At 52.2% G+C, this 22,569-nt stretch overlaps 12 protein-coding genes across 12 annotated transcripts; 7 read left to right on the forward strand and 5 right to left on the reverse strand.

Moving 5' to 3' along the window:
- Positions 1–324: 324 nt before the first annotated feature.
- BCR37DRAFT_401536 (uncharacterized protein) lies at positions 325–2,898 on the forward strand (the record flags this gene model as incomplete). Its single annotated transcript, XM_040871839.1, has 3 exons — positions 325–2,447; positions 2,469–2,484; positions 2,509–2,898. The coding sequence occupies 3 exons, from the start codon at positions 325–327 to the stop codon at positions 2,896–2,898; spliced, it is 2,529 nt and encodes an 842-aa protein (XP_040728042.1).
- A 53-nt stretch (positions 2,899–2,951) lies between these two features.
- Positions 2,952–3,290, reverse strand: BCR37DRAFT_390095 (uncharacterized protein; the record flags this gene model as incomplete). Its single annotated transcript, XM_040870802.1, has 2 exons — positions 2,952–2,974; positions 3,023–3,290. The coding sequence occupies 2 exons, from the start codon at positions 3,288–3,290 to the stop codon at positions 2,952–2,954; spliced, it is 291 nt and encodes a 96-aa protein (XP_040728043.1).
- A 68-nt stretch (positions 3,291–3,358) lies between these two features.
- On the forward strand, positions 3,359–4,558 carry BCR37DRAFT_375403 (uncharacterized protein). Its single transcript, XM_040868366.1, has one exon. The coding sequence runs from the start codon at positions 3,524–3,526 to the stop codon at positions 4,505–4,507; it is 984 nt and encodes a 327-aa protein (XP_040728044.1). The 5' UTR covers positions 3,359–3,523; the 3' UTR covers positions 4,508–4,558.
- An 11-nt stretch (positions 4,559–4,569) lies between these two features.
- BCR37DRAFT_384879 (endoplasmic reticulum-based factor for assembly of V-ATPase-domain-containing protein) lies at positions 4,570–4,947 on the reverse strand (the record flags this gene model as incomplete). Its single annotated transcript, XM_040870305.1, has 1 exon — positions 4,570–4,947. The coding sequence occupies one exon, from the start codon at positions 4,945–4,947 to the stop codon at positions 4,570–4,572; it is 378 nt and encodes a 125-aa protein (XP_040728045.1).
- A 311-nt stretch (positions 4,948–5,258) lies between these two features.
- Positions 5,259–6,738, forward strand: BCR37DRAFT_375404 (uncharacterized protein). The gene has a single exon (XM_040868367.1). The coding sequence runs from the start codon at positions 5,316–5,318 to the stop codon at positions 6,660–6,662; it is 1,347 nt and encodes a 448-aa protein (XP_040728046.1). The 5' UTR covers positions 5,259–5,315; the 3' UTR covers positions 6,663–6,738.
- A 335-nt stretch (positions 6,739–7,073) lies between these two features.
- Positions 7,074–9,601, forward strand: BCR37DRAFT_403999 (glucosamine-fructose-6-phosphate aminotransferase; the record flags this gene model as incomplete). The annotated part of the gene is made up of 2 exons (XM_040872049.1): positions 7,074–7,128; positions 7,473–9,601. 2 exons carry the CDS (start codon positions 7,074–7,076, stop codon positions 9,599–9,601), a joined length of 2,184 nt encoding a protein of 727 aa, XP_040728047.1.
- Positions 9,602–9,771: 170 nt separating this feature from the next.
- Positions 9,772–10,081, reverse strand: BCR37DRAFT_375407 (uncharacterized protein). Its single transcript, XM_040868368.1, has one exon. The coding sequence runs from the start codon at positions 10,032–10,034 to the stop codon at positions 9,777–9,779; it is 258 nt and encodes an 85-aa protein (XP_040728048.1). The 5' UTR covers positions 10,035–10,081; the 3' UTR covers positions 9,772–9,776.
- Positions 10,082–10,095: 14 nt separating this feature from the next.
- Positions 10,096–12,171, forward strand: BCR37DRAFT_363140 (transmembrane amino acid transporter protein-domain-containing protein; the record flags this gene model as incomplete). Its single annotated transcript, XM_040868239.1, has 2 exons — positions 10,096–10,569; positions 10,684–12,171. 2 exons carry the CDS (start codon positions 10,096–10,098, stop codon positions 12,082–12,084), a joined length of 1,875 nt encoding a protein of 624 aa, XP_040728049.1. The 3' UTR covers positions 12,085–12,171.
- A 17-nt stretch (positions 12,172–12,188) lies between these two features.
- On the forward strand, positions 12,189–14,252 carry BCR37DRAFT_184 (uncharacterized protein). The gene has a single exon (XM_040866298.1). The coding sequence runs from the start codon at positions 12,245–12,247 to the stop codon at positions 13,904–13,906; it is 1,662 nt and encodes a 553-aa protein (XP_040728050.1). The 5' UTR covers positions 12,189–12,244; the 3' UTR covers positions 13,907–14,252.
- A 2,929-nt stretch (positions 14,253–17,181) lies between these two features.
- Positions 17,182–17,521, forward strand: BCR37DRAFT_375410 (uncharacterized protein). Its single transcript, XM_040868369.1, has one exon. The coding sequence runs from the start codon at positions 17,242–17,244 to the stop codon at positions 17,488–17,490; it is 249 nt and encodes an 82-aa protein (XP_040728051.1). The 5' UTR covers positions 17,182–17,241; the 3' UTR covers positions 17,491–17,521.
- A 50-nt stretch (positions 17,522–17,571) lies between these two features.
- On the reverse strand, positions 17,572–19,804 carry BCR37DRAFT_375411 (malic enzyme). The gene is made up of 2 exons (XM_040868370.1): positions 19,332–19,804; positions 17,572–19,278 (listed from the first exon to the last, which is right to left on the reverse strand). Exons 1-2 carry the CDS (start codon positions 19,648–19,650, stop codon positions 17,687–17,689), a joined length of 1,911 nt encoding a protein of 636 aa, XP_040728052.1. The 5' UTR covers positions 19,651–19,804; the 3' UTR covers positions 17,572–17,686.
- Positions 19,805–20,180: 376 nt separating this feature from the next.
- BCR37DRAFT_189 (uncharacterized protein) lies at positions 20,181–21,665 on the reverse strand. Its single transcript, XM_040866301.1, has one exon. The coding sequence runs from the start codon at positions 21,349–21,351 to the stop codon at positions 20,320–20,322; it is 1,032 nt and encodes a 343-aa protein (XP_040728053.1). The 5' UTR covers positions 21,352–21,665; the 3' UTR covers positions 20,181–20,319.
- Positions 21,666–22,569: the final 904 nt, after the last annotated feature.

Consider the following 22,569-nt stretch of genomic DNA (forward strand, 5'->3'; position numbering starts at 1 on the left):
CTTGGACCGGGGCATAAGGTCTCCATCAGACGCCGTAGATACTGTTGCAGCAGACAAGGAGCATAGTCTGGACGGCATTCCTGCTCATAGATAGCCTTGAGACTACCTGCCATGACCCGGGCCATGTCCTTGATCCTCATAGCCGCCTCTTGCCTGCCAGACATCCAGACATCCCTGGTCCAGCAGCTGAATGCCACCGCGAACGACCAAATCCACGCAACCAAAGACACACATCAACGGGCACAAGGCCTACCCGAGTCTCTCCCCAGGCATCACTAGTACCAGCGGCATTGCTAGAGGGAGGAGCACATATCACGCCCAGAGATGCCACCCAGCTTTGCAGAGTCCTTCTGGTCAGAGGACTACGGTACAGGCCTACAAAAGCTCTTCACCAAACTCCGTCAGGGGTGCACCGAGAATGAAGAACTCATCCAGCTCGTCAAGCGTCGTGCAGAAGCGGAAGAGTATCATGGCGTGACACTGCAGCGAATGGCTGGCGATGCCTATAAACGCGACGGCTTCCAGCGCGACGATGGCGCAAGTGTCAAGCGCGCCTTTGAAGGCATGGTCAAGGAGACGCATGAGTCGGGCAAGACGCATCTCAAGATGGCGACAAACCTGCAGACGATGGTGCTCAATCCATTCGGTAAATGGGCGCAAGAACACGCTGAACGAGTGTCACGCAGTGAAAAGGAGCTCACGGGCAAGGTCAAAGTACACGACAAGCAGCACAATGAAGTCAAGAAGCTGCGATCCACTTACTTCAACAAGTGTCGTATCCTCGAAGACTTTCAGGAAGAAAACAAGTTTGCCTTTCCTGCTGTGGATGGTCCTGGCACGCCAAAGTCGAATGCGAGCAAAGCAGCAGAGGAGGATAGTGGCGACGACGAGGAAGCAGTGGAGCTTGGCGATACGTTCTTCACTGCAGCGCAAATCAAGCTACTCATCAGTCGTATGCTGACAGAGGTCAGTGTCAAGGAAGCCAAGCTGCCTATTCTCGGCACGTTCCAGCATGTCTCGACGGGCCTAGATGTCGCGCAGTGGCTCAGACACAACCTCGTGTCCAAAGAAGATCAAGAGAATGAGTTGCAAGCAATCAAGGAAGCAGAGCAGCTTGGTCAGGGCCTGGTCGACAATGGCTTCTTGCGCTATCTCGGTGTTGGCAATACTTTTGCCAATTCATCTGTGCTCAATTACCAATGGCGCGACAAGGCGCTCGTTCTAGCTGGTCGAATGAAGCCCGGAGAGAACTCACTGGTCAGTCGCGCGTCGACTATGCCATACGTCGGCGAATACGTGCAGACCTATGTGTCCAATGAGCATGCCAACGAGACGCCCCTTGAGAAGCTCACGCGCGAAGCGACACAAGCAAACACTTCTTACAAAGCCGCAGTCAAGAAGCTCGATGGATTGCGCGCTGACCTCGAAGCCAGCATGATGGAACACTTCCGATTCATGGAACGATGCGAAACGGACAGACTCAAGGCCCTGAAGGATGTCATGATGGACATTTCTGCAGCCATTTCAAACGTCATTCCCGGTATGAAGTCGTCAATGGACAATATGGTCTTGTTCCAAGAATCCATCAGTCCTGCTGGTGATCTCAACTACCTGATTGAATCGTACAAGACTGGTCAATTTGTGCCAAGGACTGTTATTTACGAAAATTACTACAACGCAGTGGACGACCAGACATTTGGCGTTGATATTGAGCTCCGTGCACGACAGGATAAGAAGCGTGTGCCCAACTTTATCGCCACATTACTCAGCTACATGGATGAATCGTATCCTCTCTTGGCCAATGATGAACAACGACAAAAGCTGTGGATTCGCAATGTACCCCTGCATCTGATTCATGCTCTGCGAGCTGAGCTGAACAACGGCAAGCCGGTCGACAAACAGGTCTTGGCAAAATACGACCATCCCATCGTTGCTTCGTGTTTGCGATTGTACTTGCTCGAGTTGCCCGACTCGCTCATTTCGTGCACACTCTACGACACGCTCAAGGCAATCTACGCAGCACATGGCACAGAGGAGGAAACAGAAAATAGGGTGACGGCATTGTCGAATGCCTTGCAGCAGCTTCGCATCTCCAACATTGCCACACTTGATGCTCTCATGACCCATCTTGCTCGCTTGACGCAACTCACCAATGCCGATGAGGAGTATAAACAGGCGCTCTCCACGCACTTTGGGATTGCGCTCCATCGCCCACGCCAAGAATCCGCATTGGCAGCGCAAGACAAGCATCGACACAGATTGCTGCTTGATTTGTTGGCGCACAAACAAGACATCTTTTCACAACTCAAACGCGCCACGACATCGAGGCCACGTAGTGCAACGGATGAGAAGGAACGACGTACACGGATGGAGGAGCGTAATAAAGCGATTAGTGCCTCTGCCTCGAGTCATGGCTCATCGCTTGCACCGCCTCCCTCTAGTCATGGGTCGTCGATTGCGAGCGCAAGGCCTGCTTCACCTCTTGTGAAAGTGGCTCCGATGCGACAGCCAGACACACAGCCTGGCCACCAAACATACGGGCATGAATCCTCACAAGATGCACCGTTTGAGCCGCCCGATGAGGGTGAAGACATTGTTGCAGGCTATGAAGATGCGTCCTTTGACCCGAGCTCCTTTGTGTTGCCGTCAGAGCGGCTTCGCGAGGGTGAGGCACCTGTGCTGGAGGAAGCACGGACGGGTCCTTCGTTGAGCAGGAGGAAGGCTAGTCACCGGCTTTCAAGACATGGTCGCACTGACAGCAGGAGTTTGACGGATACGATGGACTCATTGACGATGCAGAGCGAGTCGAAGCCGTCCTCTCCCACGCGACACAGTATCCAGCTTGAGGATCCTGGTGTTGGTGTCAGCCTGGAGGACCGCGAGGTGTATCTCGACTAGACGTGAAGATGCATTAATTGCTATGAACAATGAGATAGAGGTTGAATTGAATGTCATACACTCTCGATATAGAGCACTGCCATGTTAGCTCTGTATGTTCTGTCAAACAAGCAAGGTCACGCACCATTGTTGCCGCGGATGAATGTATCGCCATACGTATGCTTGACCTGTCCATCTACCAGCTCTTCGCAGCCCTCCATCGCGATGTTCATGTAGCCATCAAGGCAGCTGAGGATGCCACGGTAGTCGACACCAGAGCTGAGTCGCACCTGGACCTTCTTGCCGAGGATCTTTTGGAGGAAGAGGGATGGCGCGCCCAACGGTGCTGGCTGTTCTTGCTCCTGCTGCTGCTGCTGCTGCTGCTCGCCTGCTGCCTGATCCATATCCGCCATGTCTTGACTACTCTAATGACTCTACTGGACTAGTACCAGCAGTCTGCTTCCTGTCGAGTTGTCTTCCCCGACAAACAAGAAATCAAACATCAAGCAACACCCTCCCCCTCCTCCTGGCGAGTGAGAAAGTCTATCGCGGACCTGCTGAGTCGACTGCATCAGGAGGGCTCATCGCATCGCTCTATCTACTTCCCTGCTGACGACCATCTCTCCGAAAGTCTCAGCGTACAGCAATGTCCGATCCAACCTTCGACCTCCTCCCGACTCTCCTCACCTTCACGCCGCGTCTGCTGTCTTCGCTCGTCCTTGCTGGTCTTTGGCGATGGGTCAGCTCACCCTTCATTATTGCAGGCTTGTTCATCTTGTCTTGGCTGTCTAGTAAGGTACTGCCTTGTACTGCAAGCACACAAGCAAGAGCAAACCCGCCATCGCCCGTGAATCGTGGTCGATCAGGCAGACCCAGTGACAGTCTCAACAGCGAAGAAAAGATTCCTCAACGCAGTGGTTCTGCAAGCGGTGTCTCCATTCATTCTGTGTCTGATTCAGATAGTAGCAGTGGCAGCAGTACCGACCATCGCGTCGCATTCCCAGGCCTCGGTCGTCGAACAAAACACTGGCAAACGATGCTCGGTGGTCCCGGTGGGCGTCGTGCAAATCTCGTGAATGCAGCCATCAACCTCATCTTATTCGCTGCCGTGTTGCAGCGTACGCAACCTTTGCAGGTGCTTTTTGCTGAGCCTGGTTGTTTCGCAGTGTCGACGACGGCAGGGACTGAAAGTATGACACTCCAAACGCGTATGAGCCTTGCACCGCGATGCCTGCAGCGCATCGACCCTGCCAAGCCATTGGTATTGCATGTCCTTGCCAAAGATGCAAGTGACACGCATCGTGATGTGGTACTGGACGTTTCACGATTGCACGAGGGCAAGGAGGAGGTTGTCAAACATACTGGCCTTTCTTCCGGAACTGCCTATCGCGTTCATATCACGCAAGGCACTGGACTACATTATGTTGGTGTGGCGCGTACAGCACTGGTCGACAAGAGATTGCCGGATGGACGGTGTTCACTCGGTCTGCATGCGTCAGGCGATGGTCTATCGACACGCGAACGCATCCATAATCTATTTGGCCAGACACTCTGTGGACCTGTGGGTGGCAAGAGTCTGCTGTACCAAATGGACGTCCTCAAAGCCTATCTTCAGAGCAAACTGAGGTGAACAAAAAAGGGGAAACATCTTCATGTACCATATTACCATCATTTAATCGTCTTCATCTATGCCTATTGTTCCTTCTTTTGCTTGACCTTGACTTTTGAATTGCTTGGTAGACGCTTGTCATATGCTTTTGCTTGATCAACTTTGGTGACATAACGCAGGTAGAGGAAGACTTCAATACAGCCTAATCCCAGAGCACTGCCCAAGCAAGCAAGGACCCGTGTTGGCAATGACCACGAGGAGAGCCAAAACCACGCCGCCATGGCAGCCGTCATGATGGAGAGTCCAACATTGACAATGGTTGACAGCTGATTTCGCAAGTTGCGCAAATCCTCTGCTGATTCTGCAAGATTGCCGCCTGAAAGTAATGGACGATGCAGGCTTCCGTCTTGAAGCAGGGCTTGGTAGTCTCGCTCGTGGAGTTGTTGAGCAAGTGTCTCCATCGATGCACGAAACGCCCGTTTCTTTTCTTTTTCCTCAGCAGAGGGTTCTGGCGTAGGAGCTCTGTAGATGCGTGTTCCTTGTAAGAGTGATGACAGGTCTGACAGGCCCTTGAGGGCGCTATGCGGGACATGAGTCGTGAACCCATGGTCTGGACTGTGCGCATCAAGGGCTTGTTTGAGCTTTGGAGTCAAGACGAGGTCAACCATGATGATTGCAGAGAGCAGAAGTTAAAAGCTACCTTGTCAAGCCATAAGAGAGTAGCAGTACAAGTCCTATTCAGCGTGTAGCAAGTGGTTGTCAAACTATGTAGACAGCGACACTCCACAAGCAAGAAAGAGACGCTACAAGCACAGCGCAGGAAGAGGACATGGCATTCAGTGACATTGACGAGGATGCAGCCTTCTTCTCACACGCTCAGCCCATCATCCTCGGCAAGCGCAAACGAGCGACAAAACCAGGCGACGCGGCACCAACACCTGAGATACTCGCGTTGAGCTCAGAGAGCAGTGAGAGCAGCGCATCAGAGGCCGAGGAACATCGTCCCCCAGTGCTGAAGAAGGGAGGTTTAACAAATGGCAAAGAGAACGCGATTGCGCGCGAGGCAGGGAGTCCATCGGGGAGTAGTCCAATCAAGCAGGACAACTACTTTGAAATCAGCTCAGATGATGCTACCGAACAGCCAGGTGGTAGAGCGCGTGCAAACAACGGCAAGAAGAAGAAGGTTACCCAAGCTGAGCAGAAGCATCGGCGGATGAGTTTGACACCGCCGCCGGAGCCCTCGGGAACGGCAAAATTGCGTGCGGCTGAGCGTGCTGCACAAGCTCGACGGGCACAGAGACATCGCTCACCGGATGTGAGTGTACAGACAAACTCGCCGCCTGAACTCATGACCAAGAGTGCGGCAGAGTTGGCATTTGAGAAGGAAGTTGCACAGCGTGTTCGGTCGCGGGAAGCATTAACGCGTTCGGGCATGGGTAGCTATTCGCTGAGCAGGTTGCAAGAAGATCATGACGATGAAGAAGCACCGATCGAAGTGCTTGTACGTGGAGTCTACGTGCAACTGCCAGAGGAAGCAAATCAATCGCATCGAGCAGGTTTCCAGCTTCCGGATCCTAAGAAATGGGAGCAGATGCAGCGTTTCAAGCTCAAACGCTCGACACCGCTGCGTATTGCCAAGGTGCATTTTTGCGGGCAGTGCAACATCACTGATCAGCAGGCAGAGCAGCATATTGTCATGGCCTATGGCTCTGTACAGTTGTTCCGTTCCATTAGCTGTGCAGCGCTGGGTTTTCATGCAAACGAGAAGGCGATGCCATTGTTTGACTTGTACACGCGCCAGGGCTGGCAGTATGTCTGTGACAATCCAGAGGCTGCGAAAGCACTGCGTGAACAGAGTGCACGACTGCTCAATCCAGATGCGCACAAAGAGGATGGTGATTCTGCTCAGTCAGGAGAGAATGGAGAGGCAGAAGAGGAAGAAGGAAGAGGACACATTGTGCTGATTCTGCGTGGCAAGGGCAATGTGCAACTCAAGATCAAGACGACCGCATCGACACTGGTCAAGAAGTTGGTGGAGGCGTGGCGGCAGAAGGAGAAGCTGGCAGCTGATGTGAAGATTCGGCTGATGGTGGAGGGAGATGCGCTGAGTCCCAACACGATGATTGGGGATGCGGATGTGGAGACTGGCGACACTGTGGATGTGCAGGTTGGGTGAGGCATACATCTTGCTAAATAGACAGCAACATACTGGTATAGACAGCAGCACACTACTTGGCATAGACAGCAGCTGGCGGTGCCCATCTCGACTTCCCTCTGGGCGTGTGATTCCTGTTTGTGCTGCTGCTGCTCCTGCTGTGATCCTGCCACCGTTGCCTCTGCTGCTTCCTTCCCCCCAAGTTATTCACGATTGCGATATCACCAGCGCTCTCTGTATGTCGCCATAGGAGCTGCCTGGTAAACCGCTCTCGGAGACGGATATGCTTGGGGTGGTAAGCCTCTTGTTGTGCTGCTTCACAGAACTGCCTGCCTTCCCTTGCAATGAGGCCTGGTGTTTTGAAGGGCAGCGACATGCTTGTGCTTCTCTTGTGATGCGATGAGATGCGATGTGATGGGCATGGCCTGATCCATGTCGCAGTGTCTATTGATCATGATCCTTCCTCACCCGCTGCATCCCCGGCGAGGTGCATCGAGTGTAGGAGACATGCAGCAGCCATAGCGCGCATTGACACTGTCATACCTACAGTCCATACCTACTATCTACTGTATACTTCCAGTCTACTACTGATCCTCCTTCCTTCCTCTTGGCGCTTCTCCAAAATAGAAATCCACAACAAGCAACACAAAGCAGCAACAGCAGCAACAGCAGCAACAGCAGTCTTAGCAGCAGTGTCAGCAGCACAACGCAAGCTCAATTGACCGTCTCCGACCATCCGCACCTCTCATCGACGCGTCTCCTACTCCATTGACCCTCAGCTCCATCTTCATCTGCATATAAACCATGTGGTACGTCACATCCTCCCCTAAGCATCAGCTAACCCTCCCTCTAGCGGCATCTTCGGCTACCTCAACTACCTCGTCGAGCGTGATCGTGCATACATCGTCAATATCCTCCTCGCAGGACTCCAGCGCCTCGAGTACAGAGGCTATGACTCTGCCGGTATGGCGATTGATGGTGACACAGAGGGTCAAGTCATGCTCTACAAGCAAGTCGGCAAGGTCGCTGAACTCAGACGCTTGATCTACGAGCAAGAGAAGCCAGACATGCAAAAGGAGTTTGTCAACAGTGTCAGCATCTCCCATACGCGTTGGGCAACACACGGTAAACCCTCACCCATCAACTGCCATCCGCACAGATCAGACATCGACAATGAATTCACCATTGTTCACAATGGTATCATCACCAACTACGCTGCCTTGCGTACATTCTTGTCACGCGCAGGATTCCAATTCGAGTCAGAGACGGACACGGAGGTCATTGCAAAATTGTGCAAGTACATCTACGATGCCAATACCCAGATTGACTTTACCAATCTCGCCAAGTTGGTGGTCAAGGAGCTTGAAGGTGCCTTTGCTCTACTCATCAAGTGCAGTCACTTTCCAGGTGAAGTCATTGCCACGCGTCAAGGATCACCGTTGCTCATTGGTGTCAAGACGGAGAAGAAGCTCAAGACTGACTTTGTCGATGTCGAGTACAGCCAGCAAACGAAAGCTCAAAAGTTACCCCTCTCATCTGGCAAACCAGCAACTGCTTCAGCATTGTTGGCAGTCCCTGGACTCGCTGATCGACTCGGTGCCATGGATCTACGTAAATCGCAATCGCGTGCATTCTTGTCGGATGATGGTGTCCCCATGCCAGCTGAGTTCTTCTTTGCTTCCGATGCATCTGCTATTGTCGAGTATACCAAGCAAGTGCTCTACCTCGAGGATGAAGACGTCGCGCACGTTCACGATGGAGAATTACACATTCACCGCCTGAAGCACGTCCATGGCGCATCCAGCGTTCGCTCCATCCAAACACTCGAGATCGAACTCGCCAACATCATGAAAGGTAGTTTCGATCACTTTATGGCAAAGGAAATCTTTGAACAACCAGAAAGTACCGTCAATACCATGCGTGGTCGTGTGGATTTTGCTAAAGGCAAAGTGACACTCGGTGGGTTGAATGTCTTTTTGCCAACCATTCGACGCTGTAGGCGTATGATTTTCGTGGCATGCGGAACCTCTTACCATTCAGCACTCGCAACACGCGCCATCTTTGAAGAGTTGACGGAGATTCCCATTTCTGTTGAATTGGCCAGTGACTTTTTGGATCGCAAAACACCCATCTTTCGAGATGATACGTGTGTCTTTGTGAGCCAAAGTGGCGAAACGGCAGACACACTGCGTGCACTCGAGTACTGCCTTGAGCGTGGCGCCTTGACTGTTGGGATTGTGAATACGGTGGGTTCTTCCATCTCGCGTATCACAGACTGCGGTGTACACATCAATGCTGGTCCTGAGATTGGTGTTGCTAGTACAAAAGCGTACACGTCACAGTACATTGTGATGATCATGATGGCGCTTGTGTTGTCGGAGGATCGCGTCTCCAAGCAAGCGAGACGGCAGGAAATCATTCGTGGTCTTGAGGGTATTCCAAAACAGATTGATGGCATCTTGAAGCAAGACAACTTCATTAAACACATCTGCAAGGATCTGCACGGTAGCAAGTCGATTCTGATTCTGGGTCGCGGCTACCAACACGCCACATCTCTTGAGGGTGCACTCAAGATCAAGGAAATCTCTTATATCCACTGTGAGGGTATTCTTGCTGGTGAGCTGAAGCATGGTACATTGGCATTGATTGATGAGACGCTCAAGTGTGTCTTGTTTGCCATCAAGGACGAGCTCTACCCAAAGACAACCAGTGCCCTTCAGCAAGTCCTTGCACGCGGCGGCAAACCCATCATTGTATGCAACACGAACGACGAGAACTTCAGCGCTGGCACGTATGATGGCAAACCTATTGTGAGTATCGGGATTCCCGAGACGGTGGATTGTTTGGCTGGATTGTTGGCGATTATTCCAATGCAGCTGATGGCGTACCACTTGGCAACGATGGCTGGCTTTGATGTTGATTTTCCGCGGAACCTGGCGAAGAGCGTGACGGTGGAGTAAGGGGGCGTGCTTGTTTTGCTTGTTTGCTTGATGCCTGATGCTTGGTGCTTGACATAGATGGCGTGTGGTTGATGCAGTTTCTCGTCTTTTTGTCTCCATCTCGTCGCATCCTCATAGAACTACATCTACCCACCAGCTACCATCATCAGCGACAGCTTCCTTGCAACAGCAGCCATCAACGGCGGCCCATGTCATCTCCCATCCAAGTCAATCGCTCTGCAGACACACCTTCCATCCAATCACCACAAGCAACCCGCCGTGTTCCGCCGTCCTCCGAACACCAAAACCATGGCATCCTCGCCAGCTCTCCTGCACCGTCCTCCACGCACGGCGTCGGTGGTGCACGCTCCTTCTCGCGTGCCTCACAATTGAATCGCCTTGCAGAGTCGCCGAGACCTGCGTCACGGCTTTCACCGATGGGTACACCCGTCATTGGCAGTATCCCGGCGTCTCATCGTACACCGGGTGGTGCACGACGGAGTAGCGCTGTGGGGATGTATGATAATCCTCAATCAAGAACGGAAGGATTCCACGTCGGTTCTGTGCCATCTGCCGGTCAGTCGCAGGAAAACACTGGCAATAATGCACCCCTTGAAGCCTATGGGAGTCCTGGATCTGGACAGCAACAAGGCGCAGAAGATGCAAGGATTGTAGATCGACATCTCGGTGAAGCGGCAACAGAGGATGAGTTTGCGAGTTTGCAACTGCAAGGTGGTGATGTGCACAGACAAGTCTACCAATGGTCGCAGCAGCAAAAACAGCAGTCTTTACAGGCGCGGCGGTCGCAGAGCTTCTATATTCCTCGGCCTCAAGCGAATGATGAAACGCTGGATCCACGAAATCTCAAAGTACCCGGTGGATTCAGGCGTCAGCATCTCGCTGCAAAGCATGAAGAGGGCGAAGAGGAAGCAGCACAGCACGAGGATTACTTTACTGCTGGCTCAAATGGCAAGTTGCAAGGTGAACCTGTCAATTATGGTGCAACAGCAAGCAATACGCTGAAGATCCAACAGCAGCATGACTACCAACAACGCGCTGCACTGCGTCGCCATCAAACAGTCGGGGCACGCCCAGCGCCGCAGTTCCTCACACGCAATTTCATTGAGTTTCTGAGTTTGTATGGACACTTTGCTGGTGAAGACTTGGAGGAGGAAGAAGAAGAGAGTGATGATATGATCTCTGATGAAGCGGACGCGGGCTTTGCAGATGCTGAGACGGAAACGGAGGGAGCCGGTGGCGCTGGCGACGGCGAACAAAGACCACTGCTCATGCCACGCAAATCCACGCGTCGTGGCCGAAAATTTGAGGAACAAGGTGATGCGAGTGTCTTCAAAGCGGTGCTCCTGCTGCTCAAATCCTTCGTTGGTACTGGCGTCTTGTTTCTGCCAAAGGCCTTCCTCAATGGCGGCATGCTCTTTTCCTCCATTATCCTGCTGGCAGTCTCGGCCATCAGTCTATACTGCTTCCTTCTGCTTGTCAACACACGTCTCGCCGTACCGGCTTCGTTTGGAGATATCGGTGGTATCCTTTATGGCAGCAAGATGCGCAATGCCATTCTCTTCTCCATTGCCATTTCCCAGATTGGCTTTGTCTGTGCATACACGGCATTCACTGCAGAGAATCTCGGAGCCTTCATCAAAGCAGTGACGAATGGCAAGACGCAATGGGATATTTCATGGCTCATTGCCATCCAACTGGTTGTCTTCCTCCCGCTCAGCATGATTCGAGACATTTCAAAGCTAGGCTTCACCGCGCTCATTGCAGACTTTTTCATTCTGCTCGGCTTGGTCTACCTGTACTATGCCGATATTTCGCAAATTATTGATCGCGGTGTCTCTGACATTGTCCTCTTCAATGGCACTGACTGGACCCTTTTCATTGGCACGGCCATCTTTACGTTTGAAGGCATTGGGCTTATTATCCCCATCACACAGTCAATGAAGGAGCCGGAAAAGTTCCCAGCGGCACTCGGTGGTGTGATGCTCTTCATCACGATCCTCTTCACCAGTATCGGTGCCTTGTCCTATGCTGCATTTGGCTCAGCTACCAAGACTGTCATTCTGTCGAATCTCCGGCAGACCAACCGTTTTGTCAACGCCGTGCAACTCCTTTACTCCATGGCTATTCTACTCTCGACACCACTACAGCTCTTCCCAGCAATTCGAATCCTCGAAACCGCAGTCTTCACAAAATCCGGTAAGTACTCACCAAAGACGAAATGGACAAAAAATATGTTTCGCGTTGTGATCGTTGTTGGCGCCAGCTTCATTGCGTGGGTCGGTGCCAATGATCTCGACAAATTTGTCTCATTGATTGGCAGTTTCGCATGTGTCCCACTCGTTTTCATCTACCCGCCGCTGCTGCACTTGAAGGGAGTCAGTCAGACGCGCGCACAAAAAGGTGCTGATATCACATTGGCTGTCTTTGGTGTGCTGGCCATGTTCTATACAACAGCAACGAGCATCAGCTCATGGATCTCATGAAGACTTTGGCTCGATACACGGATCCATCATAGAATAGCATACCCTGCATAGCCTGTCTTTGCTTTGTGACTGCATTTCTTTCATCGTCATCTGCCTCGACGATGACTTGAAGAGTCAATGAGGACACTGTGACTCTGCTTTCACATCGATTTGTTGCGCTATGAAGGACGTTCTCATCTTCTGGATATCCTTCTTTGTTCTGCTAGGTCTTGCTACCATTGGCTTTGTCCATGTGCTCTACGCCCTGTCAGATCGCCATGAGAAATCAATCTTGACAGTCGTGACAGTCTTTCTGGGCCTCACTGTTTGTGCAAGCGCCATCTTGCTGCCTTCGCTCGATGTCGCACTGGCAGGCCTGGGCAATATTAGCAGTCTTGGCTTGCCAAACGAGGGCATCAATATGGGACGTGTGCAGTGGTGGGTGTCTTTCGCCTATGTGCTCACCTATGCACTCATGGCTTTCGTCCTATGTGTCGCAGTACCCTTCAGCTATGTCTTCTTTGAGGAATGGGACGATGAATCGAGCACGAGGACGCAAGCAGCTACAGCATTCAAGTACACAGCCATTCTGGTGACAACAGTTGCCATCTTGTTTGGCATTGGTATCCTCGTGCCAAATGCAAAGCGCGTCAAAGGCCCGAAAGATGGAGCAGACTGGGATTACTTTGGACGTCTTTTGTCTGTTGCTCGTCCTGTGCGCGCTCTTTTGTTTGTGTTGGGTCTTATGATCTTGCTCGGTACCATTGCACTCATTTACTACGGCGGTACCGGACTCGCCACCTTGCCCGTCAACCTTCTCAAACCCTCTGCTGAGCAATTGGAAGCAAGCGGCAATCCAGAAGACGCACAAGTCAATCTCGATCTGAACCGACAGCAACAACGTGCCATTGAAGTGCGCGCAGAGCAAGAAAGTTCTGCTGATACATCCCTGCGTACTCGCATGAGTCGAGCGGATCGAATGCAACTTGACTCTTTACAGCGTCGCGAGCGAGCGCTTGTCAGAACACTCAACTTGCAACGTGAAGGTTCGTCGTTGCGCAAAGTCTTTTCGAACAAGGTCGGGCGTCCCCTTCAAGTGTTTGTGGGCATGGTCGGGTTGATCTTATCAGGAGGATTCGTGACAATCCTCTTGCTCGCACTGATGCGTGCTCTGATTGCTTCGAACGCCTGTGGACCACGCTGCGGAGTCTTGCGCCAGCTTCCTGCCAGTCTCTTCTTCAATCCTTGGGAGACTCTGCTGCAGTCGACACCCAGTTACGTTGCGTTCATCTTCAGTTCGCTTCTGGCTCTCTACTTGCTAATGACCCTGCTCAATGGCGTAGCAAGTTTGGGAATCAGATTCGTATGGGTCTCTCTGTTCCCCGTGCAAGCGAGTGGCACCGTTCCTCAGGCACTGCTGCTCATGGTTGTCATTGCAATGGCCGGTGTCATTGGTTTGCAATGGCCACTCCTGAATTTCGTTCAGCCTGGATACGCGACGTTTGGTGGTCAAACATTTTGTAATGCAACCACAGCAGCGCAGTGCGAGCAGGATTCAAGTCTCGTACTGCCTTGTGTTCAAGCCATCTCTGCGCCAGTCAACAATTTGACTATGCTGCAACACGATTTCAGCAAAGTGGCGTGCCATCGCAGTATCGTTTCACAGGTGGTTGGGGCTTTGTTGGCCAACTATCCCTGGTTTGGGATCCTGTTGTTCTGGGCACAGTACGGTCTTGTTGCCATCTTCTTGGTTGCGCTTGTCACTGCCTTTGTGAAGCGTCCCAGCCTTGCTGAGCCTACAGATGAGGAAGCAGTTGATGAAGAGACTGCACTGCTTCGATAACGTGCTATTATTTTATGGTTGATCTACACTATTTATGTATATTCACAGTTCATACGATCAATGTCAATGACCCAGATTTGCGATCTTTGGGCCGGGTAGTCCAGAGTCGCCACTGACTCGCCCAAGGTCGCGGTAGAGCTGCGTACCTTGGTGGCGACTCGGGGCAAGAAGTGGTTGCGTACCCTGAAAGCCAACAGACCGTGACCCATGCAGACATGATGCAGTGCGTTCATCTGCAGAAGACCCCACGATGGTAATGCAGCGGCATCCCCATCGCGAGATCTGGAGGCATGGGTGACGCGAGGCAAGCAGTCAATCTCAAGCAAACTACAGCCCTTCTTCTATTCCTTCGTCCTGTAGCTCTGTAGAATCCGCCACAACCAGAGCCTCACTCTCGGACCAGTCTGCCTCGACAGAACTTGCTGCAAGCACCTATCTACCACATTTACTGCGCATTCAGAGAGGCCAGGCCCAGCAGGAAGCGCTGTTTGCCTCAGTGGTGAGAGGAGAAAACGTCATCGGCGCCCAGTAAACCCGCCAGAATCTCGAAAAGCGCAGACGACGACGACCAGCAGCAGCAGCAGCAGCAAAACGAGGGCAGTAGAGCGGCTCTCGAGCCAGCAAAGCGTCCATCTCTATTGGTATCATCACATACACACGCGCCTTTGGACAGTCGAGACACTGTTTTCTGCATGGACAGCGACAAGCAACATGTAGAGGAGGAGGCTAGCGAGGCCATTCATGTAGACCCTGCGATACCAACGGGAGACGGGACCCTTATTGCCGCTCCCTCGGCGACCTCTACGACAGCGTCGCAGAACGATATCGATGCTCAAGCACTTGCAGATCGAATCCGATGGCGCGAATTGCTTGAAGAGTACAGGCAAGGCAATATCGATTTTGATAGACGGCCGTCGCACATTCAAGCGCTTGACCTCTATCTGCAAGAAGGTGGCGGATTCCTGACAGCGCCCATGTCTCCGCATGAGGAGGCTCGTACAGCAACCTTGGCTCGTTATATGGCAGATGTCATGCATGCGTATAAGCAAGCGGGCCATTCCCTCGACCTCGACAAATTTACACGACTCGCCTCGATTGCTTGCAGAGCGCCCATCGCCTTGCTGAACTTCGTTGACACTGACGAGCAGTATGTCAAGTCTCAATATGGCCTTCCGTCCTGGCAGGAAAAGGTCATGCCGCGCAATCAATCATTTTGTGCGCACACCATCTTGAAGGAAAATGGAACAGTCTTTTCAGTGACAGATGCTAGCAAGGATTGGCGTTTTCAAGGTCTCGACATTGTCACTGGAGATGAGCACGTTAGGTGGTATGCTGGTGTGCCCTTACGCACTCCAGAAGGTCACAACATTGGCGCTGTGTGTGTCATTGATACGGAACCGCGGGAGGCCCCTGATGAGCGACAAAAGCAGGCCCTTCAGGACATTGCCAAAATGGTCATGCTCGAGCTCAATCCGCTTGCAGAGCAACTCGTTCGTCAACGGCAGGAGCGTGTCTTTCTCTCGAGCATTTCACACGAGTTGCGTGCCCCGTTGCACGGTCTCTTGGCTAGCACAGAGATGCTATTAGATGACAGCAGCTCGGCACTCGGTCCTTCACAAAGCGCATATCTGCAAACAATAGCAAATTGCGGCAATATGCTACAAGATGTCATTGAAAATGTCATCTCGCAACGCGTCTCCCATACGATGCGGCCAAAAGATACAAGCCGCCACACCAAGACACTTGTGGATTTGCCAGCATTCTTGGAGGAGGTATTAGACAGCACCTGGGTCGGCAAGTCTGTCGACCACGAAAAGGCAGCAGATGATGTCGAGGTATTTGTGCGGTCAAATTTGGCTAGAACCAATGCTGCCTATCGCATCGACCGTGGTGAGATTGGACGTATTGTCATGAACGTCTTTGGCAACGGCATCAAATACACCTCAAAAGGTCGCATCGAAGTCAAGCTCAGTGCCGGTGAGGTCGAACCCGTGCCCGGCGACTCTGGCTTCCAGCAGCGTGTCCGACTCGTCTTCCAAGATACCGGCAAGGGCATTGCTGCATCCTATCTGCCGCAGCTGTTCACCCCATTTGTACAAGAAGACTCGCTGGCCGAAGGCTATGGACTTGGCATGTCAATGGTCAAGGATCTTGTTGAACGGAATGGTGGCAAGACTCAGGTCAATTCTGTTGAAGGACAGGGCACAACCATCACGGTAGAGCTCACCCTGGAAGTGCTCCCAGACATCCATCCGAGCCCATTCGCAGCATTGCGTGGTAAGCAATATTACGCCTCGAGCTACGTCAAATCCAGCAGTACCACTTACAAGTACGTTCGCGAGATGTGTGCAGCGTTTGGTATGGAAGAATGCGATGTTGCAGATGCAGACATTGTGCTCGTCAAGGAGACACGGGAGCTCATCCTTGAAGAGAATGTGCTTCAAGATGTGAACCAGCCCACAGTTCTACTCACAATGCAAACACGGCCACAGCCTATTCCTTCACGGAGTCGCGTCATGCTCGTTCAAGGTCCACTAGGCCCGTACAAGCTTGGTCGGGCCATCATGACTGCTCTGAATGTCGCTCAACCGAGCTCATCAGCACGGCGCTTTTCGACCTCGACCCGTCGGCGGCCGGGCATTTCAAGAAATGTGTCTAGCGGACCCATCATGGATACGCCAAACAACTCCTACTTTCCAATGCTCAAGACACAATCAAGCGACGGCAGCAGTTTGTTGCGTACAGAATCCGGCGACAGCGGTGTATTGAGCAACCCTGTGCCCGGCAATGGACAGACTCCACCGAGCTCGCTCAGTGGCATGTCATCACTCTCTCTTGGTAGCGATAATTCGAGCATCCGTCAAGGGCAAAGCCCAGCGCTGTCTTCGACCTCAAGCACCACAATTCGACCTACGCTTGGCCATCGCACAAGTAGTCTACCCGTGCCAGACGCGTCACGTATGCACTGTCTCATTGTGGATGACAATCCAATCAATCTACAAATCCTACGCACAACACTTGAGCGGCTTGGTTTGTCTTGTGTGGTAGCAGAGAATGGTCTTGAAGGTTTCCATCGCTTTGCTGAAGCACGTCGAGCCAAAGATCTCTCTCCCGATCTGCAAAAGCTGAATCCAGCACGGCCATTTGATCTGGTCTTTATGGATGTGTACATGCCGCTGATGAATGGTATAGAGGCGACTGCAAAAATACGAGAATTAGAGAAGGAATTACGGAAACGCAAGCGGCGCATGGAGGGTGCTGGTCGTCCGCGCGCCACCAGTGATCTCGATGGTGTGACACCAGGAAAAACACAGCCAAAGGTTTCCACTCCATCCATGGCCTTCGAGTGGTGCACCGTCGTGGCCATATCGGGTGGCGGCGAAGAGGAAGAGACTGAAATGAAGGCGGCCGGGGCAGATTACTTTTTCCAGCGCCCATTCACCGGCAAGGATCTCAAGCGCTTCTTGGCTCAATTTGAGAAGGATCTGATTGAAGCACGGTCGGCAACACGCTCAACCAGCGTCACGTCAATCAGCGAGCCAAGTCGGCCAAGCGCATTGAAGAATGAGCTGTCTTCTGCGTAATTCCTGTTTGTTTGTTTGTCTTGGACAAGCGTTGTTTGAGTAATGGAGCGGTTAGGTAGACGGAGTACGGAAGAGCGAGTTTAACATCGTAGCATATCAATTTGTTGTCTAGCACAGGAGCAGTGTAGAAAGTGTCATAAAAATAATGTGGCGATCTATGGATGCCGTCTTTGAATATAGTGAAAGGTTTCTTGCTCTAAAGCTTGACGTCAACGGGCTTCTCGTAGCTGGTGTAGGCAGGGTCCCACATTTCGTCCTCGACGGCACGCTCGACCTCTTCATCCTTCATGATGCGGCCGTATCGCAAACGCATGGCTTCCCGAACAACAGCCTTGGCAATGTGGGCAGAGACTTTGCGAAGTTCTGGCGTAGGTGGGAAGATACTGCCCGTCTTGAAACGCTCAGCAGAGACACACTCGGCCATGGCATCTGCGGCAACAAGGAACATAGAATCGGTGACAATGCGTGTGTTTGAGACAATGCAACCAAGACCGACACCGGGGAAGCAAAAGACGTTATTGGCTTGACCGATGATGTGTGTCTTGCCCTTGTGCTCGACAGGGTCGAATGGTGAGCCAGAAGCGACAATGCCCTTACCGTCTGTCCACTCAATGGCTTCCTGTGCAGTGCACTCTGCCAACGATGTAGGGTTAGAAAGCGGCAAAATGACGGGCCTGTCGCAATGCTTTGCCATCTCACGAATGGCCTCTTCCTTGAAACTGCCACCCACAGCAGTTGTACCGACCAAGATGGTTGGCTTGACGCGCTTGATCACCTCGACGAGATCGGCATCACCAGTGAAACCATAGAAGTCCATCTCGCGCTGCTGAAGTGCAACCTGCGTCTTTTGTGGGTCGCCCTTGAAGTTACCACGCGAGTGGTACAGCAAACCCTTGGAGTCTAGGAACACCATCTTCTTTGCAATTTCAGCTTCAGAGATGCCAGCACGCTCAAAGCCGAGTCGGCAGAGGTCAGAGATACCGACACCAGCAGTGCCAGTACCCAAGAAGACAATTCGTTGATCTTCCAGTGTGGTGTTGAGGTTTGTGAGGGCAGCAAGGATTCCGCCAAGCGACACACATGCTGTACCTTGAATATCATCGTTGAAGGACGGCAATCGATTGCGGTACTTCTCCAAGTTGTCAAAGGCAGTGTTCTTGTGGAAGTCTTCCCACTGGAGCAACGCGCGTGGCCAAACTTGTTGTACGGCCGTGACAAAGGCCTCGATAAAGTCGTTGTAGGCCTCTCCTCGAAGTCGCTTGTGTCGGTAGCCAGCGTAGTAGGGATCGTTCAGCAGCGTTTCGTTGTTCGTACCGACGTCCAGAGAAATAGGACACGTATGACTTGGATGAATTCCACCCCCACTCACATAGAGGGAGAGCTTGCCGATGGGGATACCCATTCCACCACAACCTTGATCGCCGAGACCCAAAATACGCTCGTTGTCAGTTACGACGATGAGACGCACATCCTGGTTGGGCGAATGCTTCAGGACCTCTGGAATTCGGTCAATGTCGTCTGGGGTGATCCACAATCCTCGCGTGCGCCTGAAGATGTGTGAGTAGAGCTGGCAAGCTTTACCAACTGTGGGTGTGTAAATGATAGGCATGCATTCGGCAATGTTGTTCACCACCACACGGTAAAAGAGTGTTTCATTACGGTCTTGCAAGGCAGATAGACCGATGAACTTTTCGAGAGGCTCAGACTTGGATCGAAGACGTTCTAGCTCGAGGTCAACTTGCTGATCAATATTAAGATACGTCTTGGGCAAGAGGCCCTCAATCTCGACTAAATATCTTGTTAGCCTTTCTTGAACATGTATCTCAACAGAAGTGACGCACGATCCAAACGTTCCTGCGGAGTGAAGGCTGTGTCTTTGTTGTAGAGAGGGTGGTAGAGGAGCCTGAACCCCTTCAGACCTACAGGCAGCTGCAGACGTTTGATGCCCTTTGAGGCCACCTCTGCGCTGTCGGTGACCATGCCAGAATCCTTTCTGAGCAATTGTACGGATTTGAGATTACTCATTTCTGTTGAGGTTGAGCTTGAGGTAGTATTTGCGTCGTGCTTGATCGGTGTGCCTTTGGCTGCAGTGGAATAGTAGCGTACTTTCCTGGGATGTTGCAAGAAGGATGGCAGACACCTAGTTGAGAAGGGCCGCATGCAAATGTGGGTGGTGGGGACTCCTTATAGATGTCTCGTTCTGTGGACTCTAGGGAGATGTCGGAACACAACGGGAGAGGCAGGAATCGCAAAACACGAGGAAGGGGGGCAGATGACTATGTTGTAGCGCAAGAGAGGTCTATGTCTGGGCGGCAGCTGGGCTGTCTGGAGGAGATGCTGGAGATGTCCACTGTCGATATCGTCTTGATCTCTTGGTGCGCGCTCATTGGACTGCGGTTAGACCGAGGCGGCAGGAATAGGCGACACAGGCGACACGAAACCGCATGCGCACCGGGTCCACCAACACTCCGCAAACCCTCGGCGGACTACTTTAGATCTCGAGTCTTGATATCGTGGCATCGTGTATGTCGTCGACTCGTCGATCATTAGCTGTAATGATGCAGCGCTATAGCTAGCCCGCAGTCGGGCGACAATGGCTGCAAGAAACTCACAAGAGTAGAATATGCTTCTATATCAATCAAGCTGTACCTAGGTCCTGGCAGCCTGCTTGGGGTCATGTTGCATCTGAATAATCATTGAATATGCACGCTGCAAAGGCGTATTAGCACTTCAATGCAAGTCTGCAAGTTGGTCATTAGTGGTAAAAGAGAAGAGTTACGAGACGTGCACGCACATCCCGTCAAAGCTGTCGAAAAAATTCATCGTGACTCAGTGATACTCGCCCAGCGAGTGCGATGCGTACTGAGAGTGGTAGACTGGCTGCTGCTCTTGGCCATGTCGGCCATAATCATGCATGGGCTCGTCCATCTCATCTGGAGCAAAGCCATCTTCGCGACCATGCTGCTGCTGGCCAGTGTGCGAATGTCCATGCGACCCGTGATGCTGGTGATGGTGGTGGTGCTGCTCTCGCTGTTCACGCGAGTGCTGTTGCGTAGCATGTCCATGCCCGTGCCCGTGCAATTCACCCTCACCCACTGCGTATCCAGCAAAGCTCAACCGAGGCGCATGCCTAGCGACCGGTGTCGACTCGGAGTCAACACCTTCCTCCCTTGAGGATTCTCGGTCAACGACTGCCGATCCAAGCGGCAGTCGGAGCAAGCCAGGCGCGTGTTGCTGCACAGTATTGAAGGGCTGGTGCGTTGGTGGGTAGTCGTCTGCTTGGACATACAGTGACAGGCCTGCAGCCAGGGGACCACGAGCATTTCGATAGACGTTGCTGGGATGGTTGTGAAGGTGGTTTGGGTCACTGCCATACTCGTCGGGACCAGACATTCCCAGGGAACCTTTGCGGATGCCGCCAGGTGCGCGCATCGCAGCACTACCCGTGTGCAGAATTGGAGGCGACAGACTGGCTGAAGCAGCAGACATGCTTGAATGTCGAGACAAGCCAGAGGCACCATTCATGTATCGCACAGCTCCAAGTGATTCCAACTCCTGTCGCAATCGCAAGTTTTCCAACTTCATCTCGCGCATCTCATGCGTCATGTCCAAGCAATGGGAGATGATGGTACTCTTACTTGGCCGATGCACATGTTGCAGCGAGGGGATCGTCTGTGCGAGCAAAGTGAATTTTGCATTCAACGCTTCTCGCCTTGTTCGCTCCACTGAGTTGTGAATGGCACGTCGTTCAGCCAAGGTGCCATTGTGAAGGCTGTTGTTGCTTGCAGATTCTTCAGCAGACGAATAGGGCGACTTGGACTTGTCGCGATGCTTGGTCTCTGCGCTGCTGTTGGACTTCATTATATTTGCAGGTGTTTGGTGAATCAATCAAGGTCCACTGTGTTTGACAAGTACTCGTATGCCTTGTCTTGTTTGGACAGGGATGGCAATGAGCGTGCTGCACGCGCACGAAAGCGACCTTTCAGACTGCAGCTGCCGATCCTGGCGTGGGTCCGCGGGTGTGGTTTTCTTATTTGCACAAGGCTCTTGACGATTGCGGCTTGGTGCAAATCGTTGTCTTATAGAAGTGAAAAAGCTGGCTTGCTGGCACTTTGGTCTCACCCTGTCGATGGTCGGGAGTCTCTGGTCAGGGTGGGCAGAGCCCCTCTTTAAGGACAAAAGCCAGGGTCATCTACAAAAATACTCAATCGCGACTCCTATGGCAGGTGACGACAATACGCTCTGGCAACCCCCTTCAGCCATCAACAAGTCTTTCCCAAATCGCACGGATCACTTTGGCAGCAAGCGACGTCCGAGCGTGTGGGATGCGCAACATCTCTGGGCGGAACCCTTAAGGGAGGTCTTGTAGGCGATCATGGCGCCAATCTGGACCAACATAGACTGGAGTAACCAACATTCGCCGGAGCTTCTGGTTTGATGCTGCGGTGTCGCTGTAGTCTCTGCAAAAATAGAACCGTGGCTTGATGCATGTCGGTAGATGTTGCCCATGATTTGGCCGATCGCGGAGTTCCGGCTCCGCTGATCAGCGCTGTCACTCTGGGCGCTAAATTTAGGGAGACACTTTCTATGGAGCATTTCACAGCTGTACACGGCAACTTAGGCAAGCGAACGTGCGCAGGAAATCCAGAACTATGGTTATGCTTTGGATCATCTATGCTTGAGCCGCTTTACCTGTTCTGCAGCTCGTACTTTGCTACTTCAGGTGGCGCTAGCTGCAGGAGCGCGGCCTTGGAGCATCCTGGTTGCAGGCTTTCGTCAGAGAAATCCAGAGATTGATTCATGCCGTCTTGTACAGTCCTCAATTCTAACAACTCAGGAAGAGCGCTGAGTCTCTGACTGCGGTGTCACATTCACGTATGCAGACTACCCTTGTGATGAGTCGAGACTCGAGACGGCCCGATTGTATTGATTGATTGATTGATTGATTGATTGATAGATCATATAAAAGAAGACTATATCTGCGATTTGATCGCTGCACACGACACATTGTTTCGCCAACCTTGATGATAAGTGAATGTCTGGGAGAGTTTCTCGTCATAAATCGCTCATCACGTCTGG

The sequence above is a fragment of the Protomyces lactucae-debilis genome (genome assembly GCF_002105105.1).
Source record: "Protomyces lactucae-debilis strain 12-1054 chromosome Unknown BCR37scaffold_1, whole genome shotgun sequence".
NCBI classification, from domain to species: Eukaryota; Fungi; Ascomycota; class Taphrinomycetes; order Taphrinales; family Protomycetaceae; genus Protomyces; species Protomyces lactucae-debilis.

Excerpts from the sequence above, each read along its gene's own strand:
- BCR37DRAFT_184 (XM_040866298.1), top strand. The coding sequence starts at position 12,245 with ATGAAGGACGTTCTCATCTTCTGGATATCCTTCTTTGTTCTGCTAGGT.
- BCR37DRAFT_375403 (XM_040868366.1), top strand. The coding sequence starts at position 3,524 with ATGTCCGATCCAACCTTCGACCTCCTCCCGACTCTCCTCACCTTCACG.
- BCR37DRAFT_189 (XM_040866301.1), bottom strand. The coding sequence starts at position 21,351 with ATGAAGTCCAACAGCAGCGCAGAGACCAAGCATCGCGACAAGTCCAAG.
- BCR37DRAFT_375410 (XM_040868369.1), top strand. The coding sequence starts at position 17,242 with ATGGCCTTCGAGTGGTGCACCGTCGTGGCCATATCGGGTGGCGGCGAA.
- BCR37DRAFT_375404 (XM_040868367.1), top strand. The coding sequence starts at position 5,316 with ATGGCATTCAGTGACATTGACGAGGATGCAGCCTTCTTCTCACACGCT.
- BCR37DRAFT_375407 (XM_040868368.1), bottom strand. The coding sequence starts at position 10,034 with ATGACGGGTGTACCCATCGGTGAAAGCCGTGACGCAGGTCTCGGCGAC.
- BCR37DRAFT_375411 (XM_040868370.1), bottom strand. The coding sequence starts at position 19,650 with ATGCGGCCCTTCTCAACTAGGTGTCTGCCATCCTTCTTGCAACATCCC. Across the intron at positions 19,279-19,331 it reads TCCGCAGGAACGTTTGGATC|TCGAGATTGAGGGCCTCTTG; the intron begins GTGCGTCACTTC and ends CAAGATATTTAG.